This window comes from Mytilus trossulus, chromosome 6, assembly GCF_036588685.1.
Source record: "Mytilus trossulus isolate FHL-02 chromosome 6, PNRI_Mtr1.1.1.hap1, whole genome shotgun sequence".
Taxonomy (NCBI): Eukaryota; Metazoa; Mollusca; class Bivalvia; order Mytilida; family Mytilidae; genus Mytilus; species Mytilus trossulus.
Genome location: NC_086378.1, coordinates 56,754,720 through 56,768,158, shown reverse-complemented (window position 1 = coordinate 56,768,158; position 13,439 = coordinate 56,754,720). Strand labels below are relative to the sequence as shown.

Here is a 13,439-nt window from a genome sequence, read left to right as displayed (position 1 = left end):
CAGTATAGGAAATAAGTTGTCTCTCTTGTTATTTTAATCTGTTTTAAGTATTTCAATCATCACAGAAACTTGGGAGGTGATAGATTATTGTCTTTGTTTCAAAAAAGATTGTTTTATATCTGATGGCAAATTGGTCAACTAGAAAGTACATACTGAAGATTCATTATTATTTTTGGGATTTTAACATTTATTTATTATGAATATTTTTCAGGACCATGACATGTGTAAACGAGTGATATCAAAAATAGTCTCTAGTGTGACAGTGAATATACAGAGTTACCTCCCCTATATTGACATATTATTACAACGACCAGTGTTTGACAGGTTATCAGTGGTTTCTGCCAGCACTATTATAGCAGCTCACAGTTATTTCAACATTCCAAATGACCAGGTTAGTTTACAAATGATTCCCATCCACAAGAAACAGGGCGGATCCAGAAATCTTCATAAGAGGTGTCCCACTGACTGCCTAAGAGGGGCCGGATCCAATCATGCTTCAGTGATTCCTTATACAATCAACCAATTTGTTCACCAAGTTAACCAAGCAAATGGCTTCTTATAATTCAATTTAAAATCATTTGATCTCATTCAACAAGTCATTAAAATAATTACTTTTAACAATTCAATAGAAAATTACCTCCCTTTGCAGTTAGCTAAAGTCTTAATCAGAAGTGATCCCTTTTGAATTAATCAACTGAACATTTATTTATAAGTAAGTAAGTCAAAATTAAAAGTGATCTCTTTAATAAGTCATAGGAAAAATAACATGTAACTCTGACTTTTTAACCAGTCTGGTCAGTAAAGAGGAATCAACTTTCTTAATTTTATTTTGTCAAAATTAAATAGTATTAAATTTTTTACATGTATATTTATATTTTCAGAGATTTAGTCAGATAGCTACCTTGTTGTCTTTCTGGAAGTTACTGTTTTGTTTTTCTCACCCTAATACTAGAATTTCCAAAGAGTTATTACAGGGAGCAGATATACGACTCTTCTCCTCACCTTTTGAAGGATACCTCAGGTAAAGAGAACTATTGTAAATTTCTATAAACAATATCAATAGGAATTTGTGGTGGGATTAACAATGACAGTCCAAATGAAGTAGATTTAAGCAGATATAGGCTATTGTATTACATACAGGAAAGTCTGTTTTAAAAGGCCCCACCATGACAAAATGTTAAAATAAAACACCTAAAACCAACAACTGCCCGATTTATGATAAACAATAAATAAAAAAAGACATACAGCTATAAATGAAGACCACAGATTTACAGACACCTAATTTGGATTCTGCTGGGAATGAGGTTGAATTCACCATTAACAGAACATTTATCAGAAAAGCATAGGAAATTGTTAAATTGATTCTTAAAAACTATAATTTTATATTGAAAACATATGGTAATTTCTTTCATCAACAGTCAGGGGCATTACTTAAACAAGTATTTTTTTTTAGTTACTTATACAGGTAATTTTTGTTTAAAAAAATTATAAAATAACTCAATAGAATTATTTTAAATTTCAATAGAAGCATTGACTAAATGTAGTTTTCATGAATTTTTACAGTATTTTATATCATAAAATGAAGAATTTATTAGATTTAAGAGGAGTTTAGAGATTGAGGGTTACTTTTAAAAAAATGACAAAAATATTGCTTGAATAAGTTATTTTATACAAATTTGAAATAATTAGTAATAACACTTATTAAAGTAACAAATGTAATTGTTTTGGGTTACAAATTATAAATTACTTGAAGTCTTAATTAATTCACAAGTTTTTATCTATTTATATCTGTCTACCTTCAAGATTTTTGAGGAAAATGATATTTTAATAGTCCCAAGAGACCAATATTTGACCCAAAAGCGTCCATATGAAAGATAAGTGCGTCAGAAAGACAATTAGTGTTTCAGAAAGATTAGATTTCATATTTCATGGGAAAAATAACCAGATAACTGGGAAAATTTGTTAAAGCTAGTCAAATCTGTATAGTTGGACACTATAAAAATAATATTTAGAAAAGTTACTTATATAAGTTATATTTAAAATAGCCTCGTTTTAAACATTACTTGTATAGTTAATTTTAAATGTTACTTGTTTAAGTAATGCCCCTGACTGATCAACATGAAAAACAAGAACCCATTAAATTTTCAATTAACAATTTGATTTTTTTCCACCTGAGAAAGATGAAGCCTGAATCTGCCTACAACTTTAAAACATGATATTGTTTTTTAATAATATAGATTTATCTCCAGTACTTTAGACATTAGAATAACAATAATTTTCTCAAGATGATTTATTAAAAAAAACACATTTTAAACAATGCCAGTGTAAATATCATCAGGCCAGGATTTTTTTATTTGTTGGTTTACGGCTCCGCCGACCCGATTTAGCCGATTCCTAGAATAAAAATAAAATTGACTTTTCATGCTTTTTTATTCCTGCCGACCCAAACAAATACATTATCCCTGAAAAATAATTATTTTTTTCTTTTTTTATGAAATGAAATGCATGAATCACTAACAAAATTGATAACACTCTCTTGTGAAAAAATAAAACTTCCATTTTACGTTTCTAAAAATAGACAAATCAATTATAACTGACCTTTAAATGTCGTTTACGCAAATAATTTTGCGTAACGAAATCTGTGTTTAAAACCAATTACACAATAAGTTCGTTTCCTTTATTTGTCATCAGTCTGTAAGATGCATAATCTCATAGAAATAGGCTTGTCCAATTGGACAGGTGGAAAGCACCTTGGAAGTAAAAGTTCTGAATATCAACAAGTCGTTTAGAATTTTCTTGTTTCATGAATAAAAATAAAATTTGAAATGATGACAAAATAGCATATAAAAAAATTGTTAGAAAGGTGAAATGTATATTTATTTTGCATTTTTTTTTTTCCTGTCTTGAAATTTTTTTATTTTTTTTTTCCCGATCGACCGACCCGACTTTTTCATGGGGAAAATCCGTAAACCTACAAATTAAAAAACCGTGGCCTCAGTTAACTACTGTATCTGTTATAACTATATGTTGTAATATCAGTGATAGCAGGATAAGTATAGATTATCGGGTTTTCTATACATTGATATCGTAAAATATCAGCTGTGAGCCACAATGTGAACCTTTTTGGTGAGTGAGTGTAGCAAACGAGCTAAAAAGTTTCACATTGTGTCAAGCGGCTGATATTTTTGGATAAATATGCGAAGAAAACCTGATTATCTTTTTATCGTTCTTTTAATGGTCTTTTTTCCTCTCCCTAAGACAGTTTTATGCTTGACTAAAGCAAGCTTGATAACATCTCCACTCGCATTGTGACGTCGCTGATAACTTCTCCTCTCACATTGTGACGTCGCTGATAATGCCTGGTCTCGTTTTGAAGTCTTGATACAAGAATTACTGAGCAACAGAGCAGGGAATGACGATAAGACTGAATATGACTATATCTGTATAATTCTTTTAGTTACATAGTGTGTTAGTGACCTTATATGGGTCTTAAAATTGAACACTTGGCCACTTTGATACAGAAACAAGAAGATGTGTTATGATAGCAAATAAGACAACTTGAGTCTAAATTCAACAAATAAAGATAGTCGGTAAGATAAATTCGTTACATAGTGTGCTAGCAAGGCTTCCAAAACGGTCATATATTCCGGTCATTTGTATAATGTCAGTTAAAAGTCCGACTGGGCAAAGCATGAAACGGTCATATACTTTTTAGTTTTCAAGACTTTTTCGGTCATTTTAATATAATTCACGATCTTTTTGACCCAAACTTTTGCTTTAAAAGCCCCACATTTCCTGTCATAAAAGTGACATGATGATTAATTACTATCAAAACAACCCCTACTTCAATACTTTCTAATTTTAATCAAGGCTAATTAGTTGTTGGACAGCTGAAAACTACCTGTTCAGGTGACAGGTAAAATATAATTTTCAGTACTGGGCATCGTATTTTAATTAATCGGTCTATTCATAATTATTTTCGTACATTTCAGCGGTTTGTATCTAATTGATTTAGTCCAAAAGATTAAGTTATAATAAATACATTTATAAACATGATTTGATGAAACATTTAAAATGGTTTTAAATCAAAAATCGTCAGAACTACGTTGCATGAATAAGTACACGTGTGCTCATTTTTAATTATGCATCCTACATTTCTTCAAAAATGCTAAAATTATCATTGATACCTGTATCTAATGTTCATTTCAAGTATTTTGTTGAAGAAATAACGTGGAAAGAGCTTCTTTACTCAGTAGTGCTTTGTAAACGTACACAGATTTTACATATCCAATTTTGGTCCTTGTTCTACCATTGACAAGTCAACATCCAGTTTGGGAAAATGTGACTTTAAAACTAAATAAAGTTTTTGACAATGTCATTTTGCACAAATAAAGAGCCTAAGGCAGATATGAGCATGCTGATGTGTACACTTTGAATGATGCACTGCCAATTTTAACAGTTTACTTCATAACATCGAATTCATATCAAAGTAAAGTTTAATATCGTGGGTTTTTTTAAATCTAGACTAATGTCAGTCATTGGGATGGCCATCTGATTACCATAATTGCTTTTTGTGACGTAGTCTTAGGTATTAAAATCGGAATCATAAATAAAATGTCCGGCTGGCTCAAAAAAGTTTTGGAAGCCTTGTGTGCTAGTGACCTAATATGATATATACAGGGTGAGTAAATTCCATATGGGGTTCGAGCTTCGCTCTGCACTAAAAAAAACTAATGTAAACGATAAATATCTATTATCAATAATTTAAACAGAACTATCAATACTTTTGAATAATTAAACAGTGCCTAAGTCGTAAATCCACTACTAACCGTGTATTGAAATAAGCCCCGCCTCCCTATTCACCTAATATTGAATATACACGGTCTCCACGAGGTCGCTTTTAACCAATCATATTCCTAGAAATGTATAGGAGGTAAGATAAAAATATGTATGTATATTTTCAGCTGTTGTCTGGTTAAACCAGAGACAAAACTACAGTGTGCCAAACAGGTTGAGAAGTTTTTTGTGACAGAAGTCCACCATGGGATCAAGCCATTCCTTCTGAGTTTACCTGTAGAAAGTTCCTCACTTATGTTACCTGTTATAGCACATTATACTGGACTATTTATAGATAATAATCACGTCTGTAAAACTATGTGTGATTGGTGAGTTTTACTTTTAGGAATTTTGGTCCTCAAATCTCTTCAACTTCATACTGTATTTGGCCTTTTTAACTTTTTTGGATTCAAGCGTCACTGATGAGTCATTTGTAGACAAAATGCGCGTCCGGCGTATACTAAATTTAGTCCTGGTATCTATGATGAGTTTATTTACTTGATTTCTACCTTTTTGTAAATAGATAAAATGTATGTATATAAGCCTTTGAGTGAAATGTGAGAAATACAACATTTCTACTATCTGATTACAGATGTACTGATGTATGTTATATAAGTTATTGATGATTCTTGACAAGCTGACCTGAAGTGTTGCACCTGCTATGAATACATATAGAGCACCCAAAAAGATATTCACACAGAAAGTTTATAAAATTTGTGTTTTAATTACTCACAGACAAGCATTTTTTGTAGTTTCTATATTCACGCAGCCAGGACAGAATCTTTGAATTGTCCCTTAGAGCTGTTTGCAATGGAAGTTGCTTTTTAGATTTGGATTGAAAAGTAATTGTGAACTTCTGAATTCAATGTCTAGGACATTCATCTTTTAGCACTAAACACTTATTTTTAAATCTTTTACAGTTTGAATTCCTTGGGTTCTAAGATAACAGATTTTGTGAGTGGTTTGACTGATCAACAACAGATGCAGGGTTGTCTAAAGTGTATACATCTGACACTGAAGGAACTAGCAGCTATAATTACAATGAAGGTAAATATACCCTCACAGTTTGGATCGTTTGGGATTTTTATGGGAATCGTCCTGTCTATCAGTCTATCTGTTAAAAATATATTCATTTGTTGCACAACTGAGTATGTGAATAAGGAATATACCTGTTCCTACAGGTGTAAGGGGAGACAATTTTAGTTAGTGTCTTATATATGATGTGAAGATGATTTTTTTTTTTCTATTCACATTAAATATCTGCTTCCTGCATCACCTTAAGATGGACTTACAAGATGAAAATAATATTCAAAACAAGTCATTCTTATATTCTACACATTATTCTGGATCTGGACTTCAAATTTTGATGCTTAGAAGTTAATATAAAAAAGAAAATGTGGCATGATTGCCAATGAGAATATCTCAGCAGCATGTTAAATAAATTCTACTATCTTTCTCAAATAGCAACAAAATCTAGCACATGACAGAATAAAAACTGTAATAAAGATATTGAAATATATATATAGTATATAGAGTTCTTAAGTTTTTTCAAAATATGAGTTGTGATTTTTTATTTGAAGACTGCAGACCTACATATGGTACAAAAGATTCTCTCAGCTTATTTAGTCCTGTGTAAGGTCATTAATCCTACCAGACATCTTAGGATTATACTGGTGGCTATATGTTCCAGAGTTAGTGATGTAAGTATACAGCTTATTTAGTCCTGTGTAAGGTCATTAATCCTACCAGACATCTCAGGATTATACTGGTGGCTATATGTTCCAGAGTTAGTGATGTAAGTATACAGCTTATTTAGTCCTGTGTAAGGTCATTAATCCTACCAGACATCTTAGGATTATACTGGTGGCTATATGTTCCAGAGTTAGTGATGTAAGTATACAGCTTATTTAGTCCTGTGTAAGGTCATTAATCCTACCAGACATCTCAGGATTATACTGGTGGCTATATGTTCCAGAGTTAGTGATGTAAGTATACAGCTTATTTAGTCCTGTGTAAGGTCATTAATCCTACCAGACATCTTAGGATTATACTGGTGGCTATATGTTCCAGAGTTAGTGATGTAAGTATACAGCTTATTTAGTCCTGTGTAAGGTCATTAATCCTACCAGACATCTCAGGATTATACTGGTGGCTATATGTTCCAGAGTCAGTGATGTAAGTATACAGCTTATTTAGTCCTGTGTAAGGTCATTAATCCTACCAGACATCTCAGGATTATACTGGTGGCTATATGTTCCAGAGTCAGTGATGTAAGTATACAGCTTATTTAGTCCTGTGTAAGGTCATTAATCCTACCAGACATCTCAGGATTATACTGGTGGCTATATGTTCTAGAGTTAGTGACGTAAGTATACAACTTATCTAGTCCTGTGTAAGGTCATTAATCCTACCAGACATCTCAGGATTATACTGGTGGCTATATGTTCCAGAGTTAGTGATGTAAGTATACAGCTTATTTAGTCCTGTGTAAGGTCATTAATCCTACCAGACATCTCAGGATTATACTGGTGGCTATATGTTCTAGAGTCAGTGACGTAAGTATACAGCTTATTTAGTCCTGTGTAAGGTCATTAATCCTACCAGACATCTCAGGATTATACTGGTGGCTATATGTTCCAGAGTCAGTGACGTAAGTATACAGCTTATTTAGTCCTGTGTAAGGTCATTAATCCTACCAGACATCTCAGGATTATACTGGTGGCTATATGTTCAAGAGTTAGTGACGTAAGTATACAGCTTATTTAGTCCTGTGTAAGGTCATTAATCCTACCAGACATCTCAGGATTATACTGGTGGCTATATGTTCCAGAGTCAGTGACGTAAGTATACAGCTTATTTAGTCCTGTGTAAGGTCATTAATCCTACCAGACATCTCAGGATTATACTGGTGGCTATATGTTCAAGAGTTAGTGACGTAAGTATACAGCTTATTTAGTCCTGTGTAAGGTCATTAATCCTACCAGACATCTCAGGATTATACTGGTGGCTATATGTTCTAGAGTCAGTGACGTAAGTATACAGCTTATTTAGTCCTGTGTAAGGTCATTAATCCTACCAGACATCTCAGGATTATACTGGTGGCTATATGTTCTAGAGTCAGTGACGTAAGTATACAGCTTATTTAGTCCTGTGTAAGGTCATTAATCCTACCAGACATCTCAGGATTATACTGGTGGCTATATGTTCTAGAGTCAGTGACGTAAGTATACAGCTTATTTAGTCCTGTGTAAGGTCATTAATCCTACCAGACATCTCAGGATTATACTGGTGGCTATATGTTCTAGAGTCAGTGATGTAAGTATACAGCTTATTTAGTCCTGTGTAAGGTCATTAATCCTACCAGACATCTCAGGATTATACTGGTGGCTATATGTTCTAGAGTCAGTGATGTAAGTATACAGCTTATTTAGTCCTGTGTAAGGTCATTAATCCTACCAGACATCTTAGGATTATACTGGTGGCTATATGTTCCAGAGTCAGTGACGTAAGTATACAGCTTATTTAGTCCTGTGTAAGGTCATTAATCCTACCAGACATCTCAGGATTATACTGGTGGCTATCTGTTCCAGAGTTAGTGATGTAAGTATACAGCTTATTTAGTCCTGTGTAAGGTCATTAATCCTACCAGACATCTCAGGATTATACTAGTGGCTATATGTTCCAGAGTTAGTGATGTAAGTATACAGCTTATTTAGTCCTGTGTAAGGTCATTAATCCTACCAGACATCTCAGGATTATACTGGTGGCTATATGTTCTAGAGTCAGTGACGTAAGTATACAAATATTTTCATATAAGGTCAAATATATCAAACCAACTCCCTTGTAAGGAGGACAAAAAATAGAATTCAGTGGACAAACTCATACTGAAAATGCATCAAATATTTCCCACTATGCATTCAGAAAATTAAGCAATCAATCAAACCTTCAAACAGTAGCTTTTAACTAAAGCTTTGGTCAAAATGGAACATTGCTTTAGACAATAAATAGTTATTGACAATGATTATATTAATAAATCTACTGTCAGATATATTTTGCATTGTTTGTGAGAATACATGCCTTTGACATCCTTCGACAGATAATTGATTATAAGTAGACTGCATTTTTGTGGCCTCAGAATTATAATGTAAAACATATAGTAACTTATCATAAATATTGTGTATTAGTTTGCTTTTGTGTTGCTTACATATGATATAAAGAAGAGGCATGCAACTGTAGTTGATCAAGATATGTACCATAATGTTTCTTATATAGAACTGAGAGCAGAATAAAAAAGGAAAAAACCAATTTTCCTCTTTTTTCACTCTTAATTCTGACAAGTGCAATTAGAGGCTAAATTCGGACCAGAACGTAATAAATTTATTCTATAACCCATGTATTAGAGAAAAAATTATGAAAAACAAAGACAATTATGTTATATTAGTATTTATTTGTTACATTTCAAAATAAATTTATACTGAAATCTACACTTAGCTGTCCATTTTTAGTCAACTCTCTGTAAAGGATTCAACATAGAATAAATTTATTCTAAATGCATGGTGCTTTCTGTATATGATCATTTATAAAATAAATTTATTATATAGAGCCATAATATCTATTATTAGTTCGAGAAAATCATAGAATAAATTTATTCTACATTCAATGTCATTTATGATAATAACAATATTTGAAATAAATTTATTTTGAAAGTCCAATAATCTGTATGGTGAGGCTGAGATACACAATACATTTATTCTACAGTCAATGCGATTTCGGATTATAATAAAATATAAAATAAATTTATTTTAAAGTAAAGTTATCTGAATGGTGAGGCTGTGACACAGAATAAATTAATTCTATTTGAATGCGATTTCGGATTATAATAAAATATAAAATAAATTTATTTTGACGTAAAGTTATCTGTATGGTGAGGCTGTGACACAGAATAAATTTATTCTATTTGAATGCGATTTCGGATTATAATAAAATATAAAATAAATTTATTTTGAAGTAAAGTAATCTGTATGGTGAGGCTGTGACACAGAATAAATTAATTCTAGTTTCAATGCGATTTCGGATTATAATAAAATATAAAATAAATTTATTTTAAAGTTATCTGTATGGTGAGGCTGAGACACAGAATAAATTTATTCTACATTCAATATGAATTTTGTTCTATATAAAAATAATCTTAAAAGAATTACATGATACAAAATTAAAAGAATTTAAAAGAAAATTCCAATGGTCTTATTTATTACAGACAATCTGAGAGACAACTTGAAGCTTCGTTATAATGCATCTGGTACTAATCGTTTAGTAATCTGATCTTTTAGTGACATGCAGATCTGAATGTATAGTTGGAATTATTCATCTTCAAACTCTTCATAATTTTTCGAACAATCATCTTTGTAAATGTAATATTCCTAAATACATGTTTCCATTGTTCCGTTCAACCAAAGCTATCTGAAAGATCAAATAAAAAAATGCAGTTCATACAAAAAAAAAAAAAAAATGTGTCTATGGGCTACAAATGATCCTGCTCGTAAATGTGCACGTGTCAACTTTCACATTCAGATACATGCACAGGATTCAAGTAGGTAAGACAGTTTTGTGATTTTAACATTCGGTTGAGGCAAACTTAAGTTAGAGAACAGAAACATCCAGCATTTTTTATGGTTATAAATGGGCATAACTCAAGATGGTAAAAGTCTTGCAACATCTTACATTAACCTTATCAAAAACGAACTGCAACTTGTAAAGTAAGCAAATGTTTCAGAGAGATGTACAAGGGCTGAAGGAGCAGCCGGGTGTGATCGCCGTATAAATAAGATGTGCAAATGATTGAACAACTGAACATCACATATCAGGCCCTCGCTCTAAAATTCATAATATTTTTCTTTTCATAGAGTAACCGATTATTATACATTGCACGCATTCTTAAAATAATGAATTTTAATTCACTTATAACAATTCCGACCGAACTACAATTGTCAAAATACATGTATGAATTATATTTAAATTAGCACTTTCAAAACCTTTAGCAATGAGATAAGAAAGAACACTTTTTATAAAACAACAATTATGAATCTTAATTTCAGCATTCTAAGATACTTCTTTTTTTTTTTTTACCTCTAAAGATTTTCCTCAAAATGTATCCTTCACTAATGTTCTCTGTGGTTGTAGTAACTTCTGCCATTTTGTCTGCCTTCTAAACTTTTGTGTTTCTTTAAACAAATTCCTTTTGATAGAAGTGTCTGGTGACCTATAAAGAATATATATTATATTTTGACTGAAATGGTCATGTTATCAATGAAGATGCAGACTTTTTGTCAATTATTCTGTGTGCCAAACAGATTGCATAAGAGTGGGAGTACAGTCTTTAGGTACTTATGAAAATGTTCAAAACTAGTTTTTTACATAAAATAATCTCTTGCTCGTTTATTCGTTTTTCGCAATGGTGTATTATTTTTTCATAGACTTATGAGTATAAATATCCTTTGGAATCAGTGGCGGATCCAGTTAGGGTTCTGTGCTTTGAACACCCTTTTTTTTACGATCATTGGTTTTAACTTGGAACAAATGTTTAGAACCCTCTTTTAAAAATGACTGGTCCCGCCCCTAAGGATTTTTCACTTTTTGCTAAAATAATAGGTACATTTTCCATCTTTCTATGCAACAATTGCGTAGCTAGTGTGTCCTAACAGCTGTTCTAAGACTAAGCGTAAAGAAAGTTAACTTTTCAATTTTTTAAATGTTTAAAGATTACTTCAACTTTCACCAGTAGGAAATAATAATGAGATTACCAATTAGAAACATTATTAGTAACACAATAATTAAACTTAAGATAATAAATAATATTTATCTAATAATTTTGCGTTCAAACTTATGTTCGCATGTTTTCAGATACCATCTCCAATATAAAAAAAAATCACATCATGAAAAAATTAACTTGTTATGTGTTCCTCTTCTACTAGCTGCAAAATGTATCCAAAATCAAGAATGTGGAACATACTCTATCTGACATAATCATTTGGTAACTGATGCAATTAGTCTCTCGAGCTCTTTTATGCCCGTCTTGAAAATAAAAAAATTAATATAAAATAAACAACTCTGCTTATGCTCAGGTTAGTTGTCATATTATGCAACATAGTTAATAATATAGAAACCAATGGAGATAACAAAGAACTTCTTTTGTCATACAAAACACTGTAAAAAACCCAAACATACTATCCACACTGATCTGTGTCCACACTTGTAGTACATAAATTTATCTTTGTGATATAACAAATTGTCAATGTAAAGTCAAATTTAGTTATAGCATTAAGCTTTGCTTCATGATACACATCTTTCTTTAATGATATGATTATCGTTATCATAATCAGTTTTGGAGTTCCATAAATGTTTTATTCCAAATTGTACTTGTTTATTATGGAGTGATCGATATTATTCTCATGCAGTGCTATCGTAAAAAAATATGCAAATTGATTCGCAGATGCGGATCGATCGAGGATTTGAAAAGGGGCATAAGCAGAGACTTATAAAACGTCTAGTATGCATTGAGCATATATGTCGGGTATCCATGAGGGGACCCCAGTATCCTTGACCCCCACCCCTCACCCCACCTCTAGTAAACTGAGCAAAACTAACCTCCAATTTCTTGAACTGTGATGAATGTTTCATCAACGAAACTGGAAAACTATCCCGTCTATGTTTAACTTGTTTTTCCTCCTTTTGATGTCCACTGTCTGTCATCTTCGTTGCACGTACATAGAGAGAAATACCAAGTGATCATATTATACAAAATTACAGATCAGTGTCATATAAACTGGTCCGCCGTTCCATCTATAGCCTATAGCTTTGCACCGTCAGCGTAGCGATAAGTGAACACAACAGGGGTCCAGTTTAAGTGTCTTACGTCTTGTCATTAATTATCTTGTGTTTCCATTTGAAGACTTCTCGGCATGTGGTAACACTAGGGGCCTACAATTAACGTACGCGTTCATTACATAAAATTGATAAGGCTTTTAAGCCGCGTTTGTTGTAATTAGTAATAATTATTTAACAACTTCTGATAGATATGCGGCACTTGTTTGCTAACATAAATTAAACCAATCGAAGGTTGTAAATTATTTGAATCTGTGTCATTTCATAGAGGTTATTAATGTATGGTCATTTTATATCTTTCAAATAAAATAATATGTTAAACAAAAATGGACAACTACAAAAATTATAATGGTCTGGATGGATGGTTCATCGATTTTGTATTCTTTTAATTTTTAAAACATTTTTTCTATTCTTTATAATTTTGCTCATTATTCTCTATTTGATCATCCTTTTATTTTCTATTCTTTATATTTTTTTGTATATGCTATATGTTTTGTCTTTTATTCTGCGTTTCCCAGTCGCGTGATTTGATATTCTATCAACTCCAACAAGACCCTCAAGTATTATTACCGATAAAATAGGCGTTTGAGAATGTGTATCATTTTGTCTTATCATTTCTTTTATTTGTTTTAAAAGATTGGAAAGTAGGTATATATATATATGTATCATGTATGGGTGCTGCTGATTTAATGGACACTTTAGGGTGACTTGGGAATAGAATT

General features: G+C 31.8%; 1 protein-coding gene and 1 long non-coding RNA gene across 2 annotated transcripts in view; one reads left to right on the top strand and one right to left on the bottom strand.

Moving 5' to 3' along the window:
* Nucleotides 1-13,439, top strand: part of LOC134721582 (uncharacterized) — a 50,376-nt gene that overhangs the window by 24,956 nt on the left and 11,981 nt on the right. The window contains exons 21-25 of the mRNA XM_063584681.1: nt 212-391; nt 882-1,021; nt 4,965-5,165; nt 5,757-5,883; nt 6,417-6,536. Of these exons, the coding sequence (XP_063440751.1) occupies nt 212-391; nt 882-1,021; nt 4,965-5,165; nt 5,757-5,883; nt 6,417-6,536 (768 nt within the window). The remainder of the gene's footprint in view (nt 1-211; nt 392-881; nt 1,022-4,964; nt 5,166-5,756; nt 5,884-6,416; nt 6,537-13,439) is intronic.
* Nucleotides 10,090-12,676, bottom strand: LOC134723568 (uncharacterized). Its single transcript, XR_010108116.1, has 3 exons — nt 12,481-12,676; nt 10,963-11,095; nt 10,090-10,296 (listed from the first exon to the last, which is right to left on the bottom strand). It is a non-coding gene; the product is annotated as an uncharacterized LOC134723568 (long non-coding RNA).